Source organism: Zymoseptoria tritici, chromosome 3, assembly GCF_000219625.1.
Source record: "Zymoseptoria tritici IPO323 chromosome 3, whole genome shotgun sequence".
Taxonomy (NCBI): domain Eukaryota; kingdom Fungi; phylum Ascomycota; class Dothideomycetes; order Mycosphaerellales; family Mycosphaerellaceae; genus Zymoseptoria; species Zymoseptoria tritici.
The window spans coordinates 1,883,934-1,897,783 of record NC_018216.1 but is presented as its reverse complement, the minus strand read 5'-3'; the positions used below and the strand labels follow the sequence as shown (position 1 = coordinate 1,897,783).

Here is a 13,850-nt window from a genome sequence, read left to right as displayed (position 1 = left end):
GCTGTGAATTTGTGAGGCTCCAGAGGCGTGAGGCTCACGATCTGGAGGAGATGAAGCGATGCATTCGCCCATTGAGGAGTGGACGACATGCAGCGTTTGACCCCACTGTGGGCGCCCATAGCGGACCTGCCACTCGCCCCAACGCCATGCCCGCGGTGCATCCCTGTCTACACGTCGGCACTATACGTCCAAAGTAGAACAGCGCAGTCGATAGGAGGAACACGGTGGATTCAGCCTATCTCACCTGGTCGCGAGCATATCGCTGGCCACTGGTCAACATTGCATCGCCGGCCGTATCTCCCGTTCTCGTAGCGTCCTAATCCTGAGATACATCCTCAAGTCGCCTGTAGTGGGCCCTCGCCAATGCACAGCAAGCCGTACCTTACACGCCGGTGGTACGCCGACGGGAGGTAAGAGCAACGGGACGCTATGCACCTTGCAGGCGACTCTTTTCCATTCTTTCCACATTTTCCATTGCCGTCTGCCAGCTGTCAAGAGCCATCTGCCAACAGACGCACTCCATCGCAAGGATCCTTCCGACAATGTCAATCTATGTGACGAGATTGCGGGTCCCCACAGCCTTGCCATCTCCTTCATCGCCGAAATTCTCTGCGTGTTGAGCGAGAGGATCTAAAGCAGAAGCAGATGCAGTGGCACAACTTACCCTGCCTAGCGCGATGTGCCGTTTCGTCGTCAAGCCACTAAATCAGGGACAGGTCTCCTAGCGCTGCGTGCCGAGAGAGTTTCGGACGTACCCGACCTTCCGCACCAGGGTACTGCTCTCCAGCCGACCACTCCTTCTATTTGCATCGACAGTCAAGGAATGGGCTCCGATCATGTGGCTGCTTCATCAATCCCTCCGCATTCCGATGCCGATGGCACGCACGCGCCCGACACTCTCGACCACATGGTGCATTGGCTGCGGGGTGCGCGCCATCTTCATGGACCGCCATCTGACGAGGCTACGCGAGAACGAAGGCTACAGTGCACAAGGGAGAACACAGTCGGACATCCGCCACGATCGCATTGGAGTTGTGTGAAGCTAGCGTGGTCAAGCGATGGAGGTCAGCACCTTATTGCCTGGAGGATCCGGACCGACCGATGTGGCGTTGCCTATTTCAACCGCATGCTGTTATACTGACCTATGAGCACGATCAGCTTCGGATCGGTCCTCACTGAAACACGGACATGTCGTCACTGGAAAGAATCCTGATTCCCTTGCACCAGCCTCAGCATTCAACACGTCGAAGCTTGATGGGGCCAAGCGTGCTGAATATGTGGAATTCGCGCGGCACCGTGGCGACACGCCCACAAGCGACTCGTCGTCATATTCACTGGAAAGTTTTTCGTCACTCAGTCACTGTCCTACTGCAAGATGACACGCACTGTGCCTTTTCTTGAAACTTGCAAAGTCGTCCATGCTGACTACTCATTAGGTAAGAAGTTGAGGCGGTCCGCATGAACGTCCGAACTACGTGTGAGTAGGCGTGGAAGTCCATCCACGATCTCCACTCACATCATGTTGCACTCATGGCAATCACTTTGCATTGCTATTGCAACAATACTGATAATTACTGGCCATCACACCAACGCTGCGACCCTTGATGACTGGCGAGGCCGTACCATCTACCAGGTCTTGACTGATCGATTTGCCCGCACGAAGGACTCAAATGCCGACTGCGATGTGGTCCATGGCATGTATTGCGGAGGCTCGTGGAAGGGCATCGAACGCAAGCTGGACTACATCCAAGGCATGAACTTTGACGCGATATGGATTTCCCCAATCGTTGCGCAATTACCTCAAACGACCGGCTGGGGCGAGGCATACACCGGCTATTGGGCGCAAGATCTGTATGCGCTGAACGATAATTTTGGCACCTCCGATGACTTGAAAAGTCTTATCAAGGCCATGCACAACCGGGGCATGTACTTGATGCTCGACATTGTCGTCAACCACATGGGTTCGTGATGAGGGTATCCTTGGCCCCTGATCCATGCTGACGAACGCCACAGGCTATGCCGGAGAGCCGGAAGACGTTGACTACAGCGTTTTCGATCCCTTCGACAACTCAAAGTACTTTCACAGCTACTGCGCAGTGAATGCAGATACCAATCAGACCAACGTCGAGACATGCTGGCTGGGAGACGACATTGTGGCCCTCGCGGATTTGCGCACCGAAGACAAAGAAGTTCAAAACCTGCTCGGCAATTGGATTCGCGGCCTTGTCAACGAGTATTCAATCGATGGGCTTCGAATTGACACGGCGGTCAACGTCGAGCCGAGTTTTTATCCTGAATTCGTCAAGGCCGCCGGTGTCTTCGCCACGGGAGAGACCATGGACGGTGATAACTCTTTTGTTTGCAAATGGGCCGATGCAATTGGCAGTGTGCTCAACTACCCGATCTACTATCCTCTCACACGAGCTTTCTCGTCCACGCAAGGCAACATCAATGATCTCACGATGACTATCAATACCAATGCCATCAACTGTAACGACCCAACAGCATTTGGCCTTTTTACCGAAAACCACGATGTCGAGAGGTTCCCGTCCATGAGCAATGACACAGCACTCGCCAAGAACTTGCTGACCTTCAACATCATGGGCGATGGAATCCCAATCATCTATCAAGGCCAGGAGCAACACATGGCTGGCGTGACTTCCCCCTGGACCAACCGCTCACCCATCTGGACATCCGACTACGACGAAGATGTCGAGCTCTACAAACATCTCGCGACGCTGATCAAACTCCGGAAGCACATGGTTGCGAAGGATGAAAAGTACACACGACAGACATCCAGCGTCATCTACCAAGATTACCACTCCTTTGCGATGCGAAAAGGAACGGACGAGCATCAGGTCATCACTCTCTTCACCAATAACGGCGAATCTTCCGGCAAATACAAGCTCGATATTCGGCGCCATGGATACGATGAGGATACCCAAATGACTGAAATCTTGACCTGCAAGGACCTCAAAGTCGATGACAAGGGCGCTCTTGTTGTTCCCATGGACAAGGGTCTACCGAAAGTCATCGTCCCAAAGAGATTGCTCGAGGGCTCTGGACTTTGCGGAACAGAAGAGGCCACCCCGATTCGAAATCCGCCGCCGGCTGGCACATCCGACTCGGATCCCGAAGCTAGCGAAACCGGCTCTGCGAGTGAGCGCCGCATCGATCTTATCTTTGTAATCCTGGCTACGCTGCTCTCAATCCTTCTGGTATGAGTTCGGGAGAATGCTCGCACGGTGTCGTACTGCAAGCAGTAACTGCATGCTCGAGGTTGAGCACAGCTCTTGCTTATGAGGCAGTTCGCGCCGCGGCGAGTTGCAATCTGGACTAACACGACCAATTTTGTAGGCATAGAGACAGACAACAATTGACTGAAAGAGAATAGAGAACAAATCATACAATTCAGACTTCGAAACATGTTCCTGATCACGAACGCACCGCCACAGCGACACGAACCTCAAAACTCAACAACGCAACCTTGGCCCTGAAAGATCGATCGGTTAGCATTGGATCCCTGTCCGCTTCCGCGAACCGTACAAGGGCCCTGGTCCCTCCTGCTTGCGCAACTCCGAAGCCTGCACATCTGGTTGGACAAGGATCTCTTGACGGAGTTGATTAATCGGCGTCATTGTGGGCCATTTCTTTGAAAGCTCCAACCGAGTCGGATCATCGGGTTTCGATAATGGATGACACCCGGCCAGAGACATCTGGGCGTGGACGGTGCTCCATTTTCGCCCTGCGTCTTATCGCCGCGAGGCGAGCGAGTCGACTGCCGACGTTGCACAAGATACGAGACACGAATTCTCTGTCACTTTTCTTTGGCGCGAAGGAAGCATTTTGGGTCTGGAATTAGAAGTTCTGTTCATTACGGCCGGAGATTGTTTGGTCCTGCAGTCTGCAACGCGTCCTGCAATCGATGCGGTATGGTGGAGGCGCGGGAACGAAGAGTGGGTCGATTCCCTGCCGATGGGATGTTCGTTGTAAGATGTAGATTGCTTCAGCTTGAGGCTCGGCACCGTACGAGAACGAGCGCATCCGAGAGACAGCTTGACACGACAGCGTGGGTGATTTCCGTTGAGTGAAAGAAAGCACATTCATCGCGCAATATGCTACTGCTGCCAAATCCGATGGGAGACTTGCTTCGAAATGACCATTCCATTGGCAACAATGCAAGGCGTGCCAGAGCAAAGATTCATGGAGATCTCACCTTGTTCCGCAGAGCACAGCGTCTTTGGAACCAGCGCACAAGCGGTGCACCAGCAACCGAAACTGCTGCCGAGCACAACAGTCGCCTGCGAACTGCGATCAGCCGAGTACAGATGCGGTGTTCAGATGTCCTACACAACACAGCTTCTGTGACCTGTCCTCCGCAATGTGGCATGCAAGGAGAGAATCTCTGCGTGTGGCAATGCATTTCGCAGCCAAGCGAGACTGTGCAAAAAGTCAAGTCGTTCAGTCGTGATACATGATAACGCTCGCTAATCCGCAGCACCCCTCACAAAACAAAAACCTCCCAAATAACGCGAAAGCCAAGTTCGGTCTCCATCGTCAATGCTCATTTACTGATACGGTTGCAGGCCACTGCTTCGGAGGATCCTCGCGGTGTCTTCAGCACTGTAGCCAAAGAAGACTGGGCCGTTGAATATCATCCTCGGCTCGGGATTTCTGGCTGGCTGCTCGTTCGTCGGCGTGGTCGTCGCGTTGATGTTCATTGCGGCTTTTATTGCTTGTTCAGCCGCAGGCGGGGTTGGACGGTCGTCGACAACCGCTTTCGCTTTCGACTCGTGAGGTGAAGGGCCAGTAGCTCCGTGACCAAATGGACACTTTCCGACCGGCCTTCCGCCTTGCTTGGGGGCTTCCAGGTCGCTCGGCCGAGTCTGATCGAGAGCAGGCGAATTGACTTGGGCCGGCTTGCTACTGACATTGCTCACAGCCTTCTCAAGGTACTGTACAGGAACTTGTATGCCCCATGGCCGGCTAGGGGACTCACCGACCCGGATCTCGCGAAGGTCTCGCTCGAAGTGTGGCTTCCTGTCTTCCTCCTGCTCCTCCTCGTCAGCAGCCTCATCACCTTCTGGACCCTCAGCACCAACGCTGCTTGCCCACTTGCGAACCTTCTCGTTGCTCAGATGGCTTGCCACATCCTCGTCAGCATCTTCGGGCTCCTCGGGCAAATAATCTTTATGCTTCTGACCCAAGCCTTGTATCATTGAAACCAGAGTGCCGTATTTCGCGTCCAGTTCCTTCACCTGATCCTCGTTGCTTTGGTACCGCCGGACGCACACCTCGTGACTTCGCGGAAGCTCATGCTTATGGTTCTCAAAGTAGGTGGCAACCTCTTCTGGCGAGTGTTGATCCAAGAATCGTATCGGACAGACGCCTGCGTCCGCATTTTCGACCTGTGGTAGCTTGACGCTAGGTTCCTTCGCTGCCGCCGTGGCAGAGTGTGTATCGTGGTCCGACATACCACAGATCTCTGCTTTGATCGGATCCACCATACTCGCTCTCCTGCTCTTTCGCCATGACAAGCTCTCCTTGCCATCGATGCGACTGGTATGACTGCGATCGACGCTTGCCGCAGCAACGCTGCCAGTTTGCTCGTATCGACTGAGAACGCTCGCTGCGTGGGAGCTCAGCTTCTTTCGCGCCATACCGGCAAAAGGACAACCCAGTTGGCTCGGCCTTCCTTCAACCGTGAAGTCCTGTTCTAATGGTGATTCGGAGATGGACGGCATCATGGAGCTGGATCCCTCTGGAGCTTGCTTGTCGGCAGCAGGCCCTGACCAGATTCGCACACCGTTTCCTGAACCGTCAAGATTCTGTTTAAGGCTAGTCGCAGCGGTGTTCGCCGCTCTGACCTTGATCGCTGCCTGTCTTGTCTCGCTGCTCTTCTCCAAAATATCGAAGGTCGTAGGGTTCGCGGATTCGTGGTCCTTTCCGGCGGGAACGGATGCAAGGCTCAGAGGAGGTGTGGCAGTTGGACCGGCGCCATATCGTTTCGCGAGATCATTGTACTAGGTTCCGCGTCAGCACAACCCACTGATGTTTGCGCCGCAAGGGCAATAGCAAGTAAAGGCGACATCATTCGACGACTGACGATCTTGCGAGCGAGTACAGATCGCAAGCAATCGACTGCAGATCGCACTACGGAATTCAAGCCCTGTAATGATTCGCATGCCATACCTGATCTCTCGCTGTCGCAAGTTTGCGCTCCAAAGCCTGGTGCTGGCTGTGCAGCTTTCCGTATTCATCTTGCAAGGTCTCAAATCCAGTGATCAGTTGCCTGACCAGGCGATCCAACCCTTTATTGTCCATCTTCTACAGGTGTCGCGGCGCCTCGCTTTCGAAGTGGTCGTGTCCCGCAGTGTATGTCAAGTCCTGGCGGACTGCATAACCCAGGCGGCGGGCGGCTTGCGCAGTCGCTTGTGGATAAGGAGTAGCGGTAGGACGGTGTCACGTTCGTGTCTGCGTAGGACGGAGGAGTGTGATCGTGAGTCGTCTCAAGAACTGTAGAGGTCGCGAATGTGATCTGTTTCTGACGCGGATCCCTCGATTACGAAGCCGAAGACGGAGCATTCTAGGCATCTTGCAACAAAGCAGGCTGATGTCCGGCAAGTCCAGCCGAATACCCCCTATTACATAAGCGTACTCAAGGGACGACCTGCTGAAAACACGAGAGGCGATCTTGCACATGGCGTTTGCGCCAACTACACTCTCTCCGTTGTGAATGACTTTGCGATAACACTGGGCGAGAGGCGAAGGATGGCGAACGAGGAGCGGCCGTATCAGCAATCGCTGCCGTGGCGGGCGACGTCGTCCACTACACTGGGACTTGTTGGCTTTTTATCGCGGACTTTTCTATACGCGTTCAACAGGACCGAAGTACAGGGAGTGGAAAAGTTCATGGGATTATTGGATGAGCGGCGAGATGAGAGGAGCAGAACTCGCGGACTTCTTACCGGTGAGTCAAATGTCGTTCTCGGTGGGGACTCGGACTGACAAGAATGTAGTATCAAACCACACGAGCATGTATGTTTCTCAGACTGCAAAGTCCAAGCCGTTCTCTAACAGACATCAGAGTCGACGACCCTCTAGTATGGGGCGTATTGCCACATCGATACTACTGGACAACCAGCAACATGCGATTCTCGTTGGGAAGTGCGGACATCTGCTTCAAGAATATCCTTGCTGCTACATTCTTCACTTTTGGCAATACTCTTCCGGCTCATCGATCGGCTCATTCGAAGTTCGGCGGACTCTTTCAACCAACCATGACCCAGTGTATACGACTGCTCAGCGATCCACATGCCGGAACCTATGAACTTCACCCAGCAGAAGATCGATCACTGGAGAGCCTCCCTCGCTCAGATCCATTCTCCTCTGCCGAGCTCACATACTCCACAACGGGCACAGACAGCAATCCAGCACCATCTGCCTACCCAAGCCGACGCTTCAGCTGGATCCACATCTTCCCCGAGGGCATGATCCATCAGCATCCTGACAAAGTTATGCGCTACTTCAAATGGGGCGTTGCGCGACTCATCCTGGAGTCGGAGCCGTGTCCTGATGTAGTCCCAATGTGGATCGACGGTCCACAGCACATTATGGATAACGAACGAGGATGGCCGAGAGCGATACCGCGTGCGGGCAAGGACGTTAGCGTGACCTTTGGTGATGTCGTCGATTCTGAGAAGGTATTCGAGCCGTTCAGGCAGAGATGGCGAGCCATGAAGGAAAAGGCAAAACGGAAACAGCTGCAGGACTCCGGAGATCACAGCACCGTCGACACGATAGACTCACTTGGGGTGGTGACTGATGAGGATCTCAAATTCGGCAAAGAAGCTCAGCAGCTTCGTATTGATGTCACTATGGCGGTTCGGAACGAGGTCCTCAAAGTACGACGATCGACTGGACTCGCAGATGAGGATCCAAAACGAGGATTGGCTGATACATGGCGTAAAGAAGGCAGTCTCGCACGAGAAGGCCTGAAGCAAGATGGAAGCAGCATCAAAGATACTTGAGGGATTGGTAATGCTTAGAATAATGACACTGGAACCCAGCCCGGACTGTACAATACATGTATAAAGTTTGTCTCTTTGCTTTCAATAGTTGGATCGCATCCCGAACAGCACTCATGATATGTTGACCCCATTGCTGGGTCATTGCGCTCAACATTCAATATCCAAGACCGACGACACGAAAAGACCGACGACACGAAAAGACCGATTCTTCGAGTCTACCAAAACACAAAACAGCTCCAATTCCCGCTAATGTGCACAAAGCTGGCCGCCACGATCGGTCAAATGTCGAAGAGATTTCGGAATCGATTCTTGCTCCGTTGCCATTGAAATCGAAGGCCCTGCTGCTGCGACTGTCGGCGGGTATTGGGCAGCTTCATAGACCGGAGCATTGGTATGCTGGACGGTGGACCCATGGTCATGGCCGGCGTGTTGAGTGGTGCCTGATTTGCGATCGTGACGGTCGTCCGAGGCCCTCTTGGAGCAATTTGGATTGGAGCGAGCTGTGTCCGACGCCTTGCGGGTGCCGCAGTTGCGGCAAAATTGACATGGCCAGCGGACACATCGATGACCGTGACTGGCGCTCTTGCGATCATTCCGAGTGATGGATCGATCTGGACCTGCGGCCGTCGTCTGGGTTCAACTTTTGCTCCGCGTTGCGAGTCTTCTTGTATGACGTCTAAGGTGTCGAGATCTCGCCATGATGTCCGGATTGCGGGTACGAGTGGGGCGTAAAGCAGACCATTGATGACAACAGCTCTTCTTCGTAACATTGCCGTTGAAGCTCTCTTCTTCGGCTGACCAGCAGCTAATGTTGACATCTTGAGGGTGAAATAGGTGCAAAGGAGGCTTCTGAGCAACGAGTGCGCTGTAAAAAAGGAGGCCTGCTGCACATAATGAGTGGTCTTTGTCTTGCTTTTGGACGCCATGTCTTGCTTGTCGTCTTGTGAGCAGCACAAAGAACGTTGAACAGGGCATTGTGCTCGACACAAGCGCTGTCAATTTCCTTGCTGATAGTTCTGCTTGGCGAGGCAGATTGATGCATGTCTCAGGATGTTACTAGACAGAGATTAGTGCACTCATTGCCGCCGTGCTCTGCACCCGGCGTGGACAGCCACTTGGAGGGCAACAGCGCATCCTGTGGTTGTTGCTTCATAGTTCGTCTGAGACCTCACTGTGTACAGCGCGCTGAAAATAGTCTGGTAGTTGTTTGAGGCTAGGTAAGGGAAGCTCGTGAAGAAAGTGAAGTGAATGACCCCACCACGCACGTGAAAAAGGCGCTAGATAGTAGGGCCGGCATCAAGCTCAAGGCGTCAAGCTTCATTGCGCGACACAAACATCACCATCAACAACGCTCCGACCGCCACCCTCTACCTCACCTCATCTCCTACCACGATCCTCTCCTCGACACCATGGCGGCCAAAGGCGCGACACCGAACCCGCTCGTCATCAGTGGCAAACCCGATACATCTCTGAGCGTCCAGCTCCATCCACTCGTCCTACTCACAATATCCGACTACATCACACGACACACACTACGACAGCAGAATGGTCCAATTGTGGGCGCAGTCATCGGGCAGCAAAATGGCAGGAGCTTCACACTCGAGCACGCCTTTGAGTGCAAGGTATCGGCACAAGACGGCGAAGTCAAGCTGGATCAAGAGTGGTTCAGTGATCGGATAGAAATGTACAAAGACGTCCACAAGGCTCCTGCGTTGGAATTGGTGGCACTCTTCGCGTTGGGTCCGGTCGATGGTCCGCAGCCTGCACATCTACCAATGCTGCGACAAGTGCGGCAGTTGCTTTCCTCCGACAGCATCATGCTCTTGCTCTTCCATCCGGAAATGGTGGACAGCCTTCAAGGTGGGAAGCTACCCATCAGCCTATTCGAGTCGGTGGAAGAGATCGAGGCGGATCAATTACAGCTGCGATTTAGGGAGCTTCAGTACGAGGTCGAGACGGGCGATGCGGAGATGATCGGTGTGGACTTCGTGGCAAAGGGAGGTGGTACCGCCACGGCGGTGCGCAAAGCGGAAATCCACTCTCCGACAACGTCAGGATCGAAAGAGAAGAAGGGCAAAGGTAAAGGCAAGGCGAAAGAGGAAGACGGAGACACCAATGAAACCACATCCACACACCATCTATCGGCCGAGGACGACGAGCTCATCTCATCACTCAACGCCAAAGTCAATGCCATCAAGATGCTCAACGAGCGTCTCGATCTCATTCGGTCTTACCTCACGAGCCTCCCGCCGAGCTACCTCACGGACAGCACGTTGAAAGACATGCCCGAGAACGCCAACTATACCCTCCTTCGGAGCGTGAACAGCATGCTCTCCCGTCTACCACTCCTCACATCGCCAAAATCCGACTCGCAAGCCGCCTCCAACGTAGACGGAGCGGCGTCGCTCTCGAGTCTCCAACAAGCCGAGCAAAAGGAGAAACAGGACGTCCACCTCACATCACTGCTGGCCAACCTCACACGCTCCGTCGCCGAAGCGCAGAGTCTGAGCTCGAAGTTCCACGTAGTCCAGCGCGAGAGGGCGAACAGGGACCGGGCGCCTTTCGGACGCAACGGACGTATGGGTGCCGGAGATGAGAACACTCTGATGGAAGGTGGTGGCAACGGCGGGTTTTAGAACAATCCGACCGGCGCTGCCAATCCACAAGGTCCACCGGGGTTTAACAAGTCCTCGTCATCCAATGGTGGATGGGGGTGGAAGTGGAACTAGGACGTCGAGAACAGACGACAGCACGATTAATGATGCATGTGCAGGGTGCAGAGGCGTTATGAGCGTCACAAAAGGGACCGGCAGCAGATGAGTATGATACCACGAGAGCGATATTTACTGCACAAGCGCTGAGCAAGGTGGCCAGCATCATCATGATAATAGAGAATACATCCCGAGGCATCGATATGTTGATGCTACGACACGGCGCTTCCAAAACTTCCCGTGACCGATGACAGATCCATCTGTCTTCACGCCCGCGGTAACATACCCAGTGCTTCCTTGTCAGTGCATGTAAATCGTCCAATAGTCAATTGCTGATCGCAAATCCCAGCTGGTATCCGCCACAAGCATGTAATGATCTCAGGTCCAAGATGGCTTGCTGTGCTCGGCCTCGAAGACTTGATCCTTCTCTGCGCCGTCGATGAGGAGGAATGACCTGCTTTCGAGGTCGCACGTTTTCTGTACCGCCCGCGGATCTCTGACGCTCTTCCAAGGGATGTACCAGTGTAAGATTGGCCAACTGAATCTCCAAATCCTGTTCTCCTTCCGGTATTGGATCCATCTCTGGCGAGTCCCAACCCCAGTCAGCCCGGTCCTCGTCCTCCTCTGTGTTTTCGAGCTCAGTAGCATTTTCGTCCGTTGATGGACCCAAGCTCCAGTCCCACTTCACCGCCTCGTTGTCCAACACGTCTTCCGGCTTGATCTCCGAACCCAGCCGACTTGAGCGAAAAGTGTGCTCTCCAGTATTGCTTGATGCCACGATCGACCTTCGACTCAACAACGGGCGAACGCTTTCCTTGAAAGCTCCACCTGAAGGAAGCTCTCTCGTCAGACTCCATAACTTATCACCGAGCTCACTCTCCGCCATTACGAGCTTCGCCGCGATGTCGGGGTTCCAGACGTCGGAAGCCAGCTTGATCCGCAACATCTCAACTTCGGCATGGAGTTGTGCTTCGACTTCAGCCAGTCGACAAGATGCACAAAGCGAGCTGATCGCGATGATTAAAGGATCTGATCCGCGGCATCTGATCTTTGCCTCATCAGAGTGGCGTGAGGGCCCGCTGAAATTCCCTCCGCATCTCCTTCGCCGTACGCTCCGGGTATGGGAGCAAGTGTAGCGGAGGGTCCACGACTTGCACATGATGATTGGGTGTTGTGAGATGTTGGTAGGATGGTTGAAATTTCGCGCGATCACGTTATGGTTGGAGCATTGATGTCCAGCACCGAGCTCTATCGTACAGGAGGAAGCAATACTGCCAAGTCGATACCGGATAGTGATCTGTCACGGGGCCGAATCGTGACAGTGAGGTGGTGTCGGATGCCTGCTGGAGTCATGAAGCTGTTTTCGGATGATGCTGAAAGGGGTTGGTCCGGTGAGGAATGTGGAATTGGAAGTGTGACCATGCACCTCATGAACGTCGACACTTGCTGTTTGCTTTGTGAGCGGGCCGCAGACTCGAGGAAGTCAAGGTCATGTAGAGGAGGGGCAGGTGCATTGAAGCATGCAGCGGCATTCATGGCAGTCATGGCAGTATCATGTAGCAGTGAGTCGCCACGTCCTCAAAATGCTGATCGAACGCACGCGGCGATACCAACCCAAAGTCGATGAGATCGTTCAATACAAAGAGACAAAGAGCTGGACATCGGTATAATAGATGAAATCGAATAATGATTTGCATCTCCAACTCATGCCCGACAAGTCACAATCTACAGCGGCAATGGCAACACTCGGCACCAACTGGCCTGTTCGTCCGGTATATCAGAGTGAGGCCAACGTCTTGCAGCAACCATACTCCAACGAAAACTCCCTCACCAACCCTCACTCAGCCTGGGACTCACAACAACCCAACACCTTCTCATTCAATTCCAACCGCCGTAGCACCATCGAAGACGACGGCATGCACAGTCCTAAATCCCCCAGCACACCACGCTTCACCTCCCACCACACCTCGTCAAAAACGCCACCTCTCTTCTCGCCTACTCCAACATGGCATCAACTACGAGTACCCGCCTGGCTAGAGCGACATGATCACCCAACATTCTCGGAGCAGCAAGCCTCTACAAAGCAGACCGAGCCGCTGCAACAACAACAAGACCAACGACACGAGCAACCCGCCCGCCTCCGCGACTGGCTCGACGCACGGAAACGAAGCCAGGAAGCGAAGACGACTCGAGGAATACACTTGTTGGAAGGCAAGCGGCAGGCGAGAGCGCAGCGGATAGCGGAAGCGAAGGTCAGGAATCGAGAGAAGAAGGAGAGGTGGAAGGCGCTGGCGAGAAAGGCGGAGGGGAGTGGCGAGGATTGTGTGATGGAGGATTGAGGAGTGCAAGGAGTCCTCGGGTGGAAGATCAAAATCGTACAATGCCTGCCGGAATATGCCTCTATGTTTACATTCATCAAGTGTCGTCAGGTGTCTCATCGTCGTTGAGCAAGTGACGACTTAGTCAAGTATCTCTATCGGGCTCCAGGTCCTGGTCGAGCCAAAGGCGTTCCAACGACCCAATGCCTTGTCTCATCTGCTCTGAAGCCATCGCTCTGCTCACATCGTACAATCAACGATTTCCGACGCCCACTCATCATTAAAGACAGTCCCTCTGTTCCACTCAATACCCAATGACAGGCGCCGCTGCAGCGCCATGCGAATCTGAACTTTGCTGCCGTCGATGCTGTCCATTCAACGCAGTCGCATAGCTCGTCGTAGTCCGCAGCTTGATCTTCTTGGCCCAGCCCTTCCACCCAGCCTTGGGAGCCTGCGCATCACTGTGTTCTACGCGAACCGGAGCTCGCACGTTCAGCTCAATCTCACTCTTGTGAGGCGACTGCATTCGACGCTTGAACTCGTCAATGCTGTAATTTCGCAAAGGTTTTCCTAGGTCGCTTCGCGTCCGATCGTGCGGAGTTTTATTGACGTTGCGAGCGCTCGCACTGTGCATGCTCATATTGCGGCTCTCTATCTTCCGTATTTCGAGCGGTGCCACGGGCGCTGTGTTGACGCCAGTGTTGTTCGCGGTCATCAGCGTATGTGAGGGCTTTCTCTTGCCGGTCGCTCGCATAGCCTCTGATCCTCTGCTCGAAGTGGACGACCGTGGT

At 54.0% G+C, this 13,850-nt stretch overlaps 7 protein-coding genes across 7 annotated transcripts; 4 read left to right on the top strand and 3 right to left on the bottom strand.

The window, feature by feature from the left end:
- Window positions 1-1,519: 1,519 nt before the first annotated feature.
- Window positions 1,520-3,424, top strand: MgAMY2 (putative alpha-amylase; the record flags this gene model as incomplete). The annotated part of the gene is made up of 2 exons (XM_003854347.1): window positions 1,520-1,961; window positions 2,014-3,424. 2 exons carry the CDS (start codon window positions 1,520-1,522, stop codon window positions 3,222-3,224), a joined length of 1,653 nt encoding a protein of 550 aa, XP_003854395.1.
- A 1,144-nt stretch (window positions 3,425-4,568) lies between these two features.
- On the bottom strand, window positions 4,569-6,529 carry MYCGRDRAFT_108640 (uncharacterized protein; the record flags this gene model as incomplete). Its single annotated transcript, XM_003853815.1, has 2 exons — window positions 4,569-6,023; window positions 6,193-6,529. The coding sequence occupies 2 exons, from the start codon at window positions 6,322-6,324 to the stop codon at window positions 4,569-4,571; spliced, it is 1,587 nt and encodes a 528-aa protein (XP_003853863.1).
- Window positions 6,530-6,771: 242 nt separating this feature from the next.
- On the top strand, window positions 6,772-8,030 carry MYCGRDRAFT_38006 (uncharacterized protein; the record flags this gene model as incomplete). Its single annotated transcript, XM_003854348.1, has 3 exons — window positions 6,772-6,970; window positions 7,020-7,038; window positions 7,088-8,030. 3 exons carry the CDS (start codon window positions 6,772-6,774, stop codon window positions 8,028-8,030), a joined length of 1,161 nt encoding a protein of 386 aa, XP_003854396.1.
- Window positions 8,031-8,308: 278 nt separating this feature from the next.
- On the bottom strand, window positions 8,309-8,848 carry MYCGRDRAFT_91757 (uncharacterized protein; the record flags this gene model as incomplete). Its single annotated transcript, XM_003853814.1, has 1 exon — window positions 8,309-8,848. One exon carries the CDS (start codon window positions 8,846-8,848, stop codon window positions 8,309-8,311), a length of 540 nt encoding a protein of 179 aa, XP_003853862.1.
- A 642-nt stretch (window positions 8,849-9,490) lies between these two features.
- On the top strand, window positions 9,491-10,579 carry MYCGRDRAFT_15247 (CSN6 COP9 complex subunit 6; the record flags this gene model as incomplete). The annotated part of the gene is made up of 2 exons (XM_003854349.1): window positions 9,491-10,417; window positions 10,460-10,579. Coding segments are annotated over 2 exons (1,047 nt in total), but the record flags the coding sequence as incomplete, so codon positions are not given.
- Window positions 10,580-11,066: 487 nt separating this feature from the next.
- Window positions 11,067-11,900, bottom strand: MYCGRDRAFT_91755 (uncharacterized protein; the record flags this gene model as incomplete). Its single annotated transcript, XM_003853813.1, has 1 exon — window positions 11,067-11,900. The coding sequence occupies one exon, from the start codon at window positions 11,898-11,900 to the stop codon at window positions 11,067-11,069; it is 834 nt and encodes a 277-aa protein (XP_003853861.1).
- A 547-nt stretch (window positions 11,901-12,447) lies between these two features.
- MYCGRDRAFT_91754 (uncharacterized protein) lies at window positions 12,448-13,080 on the top strand (the record flags this gene model as incomplete). Its single annotated transcript, XM_003854350.1, has 1 exon — window positions 12,448-13,080. One exon carries the CDS (start codon window positions 12,448-12,450, stop codon window positions 13,078-13,080), a length of 633 nt encoding a protein of 210 aa, XP_003854398.1.
- Window positions 13,081-13,850: the final 770 nt, after the last annotated feature.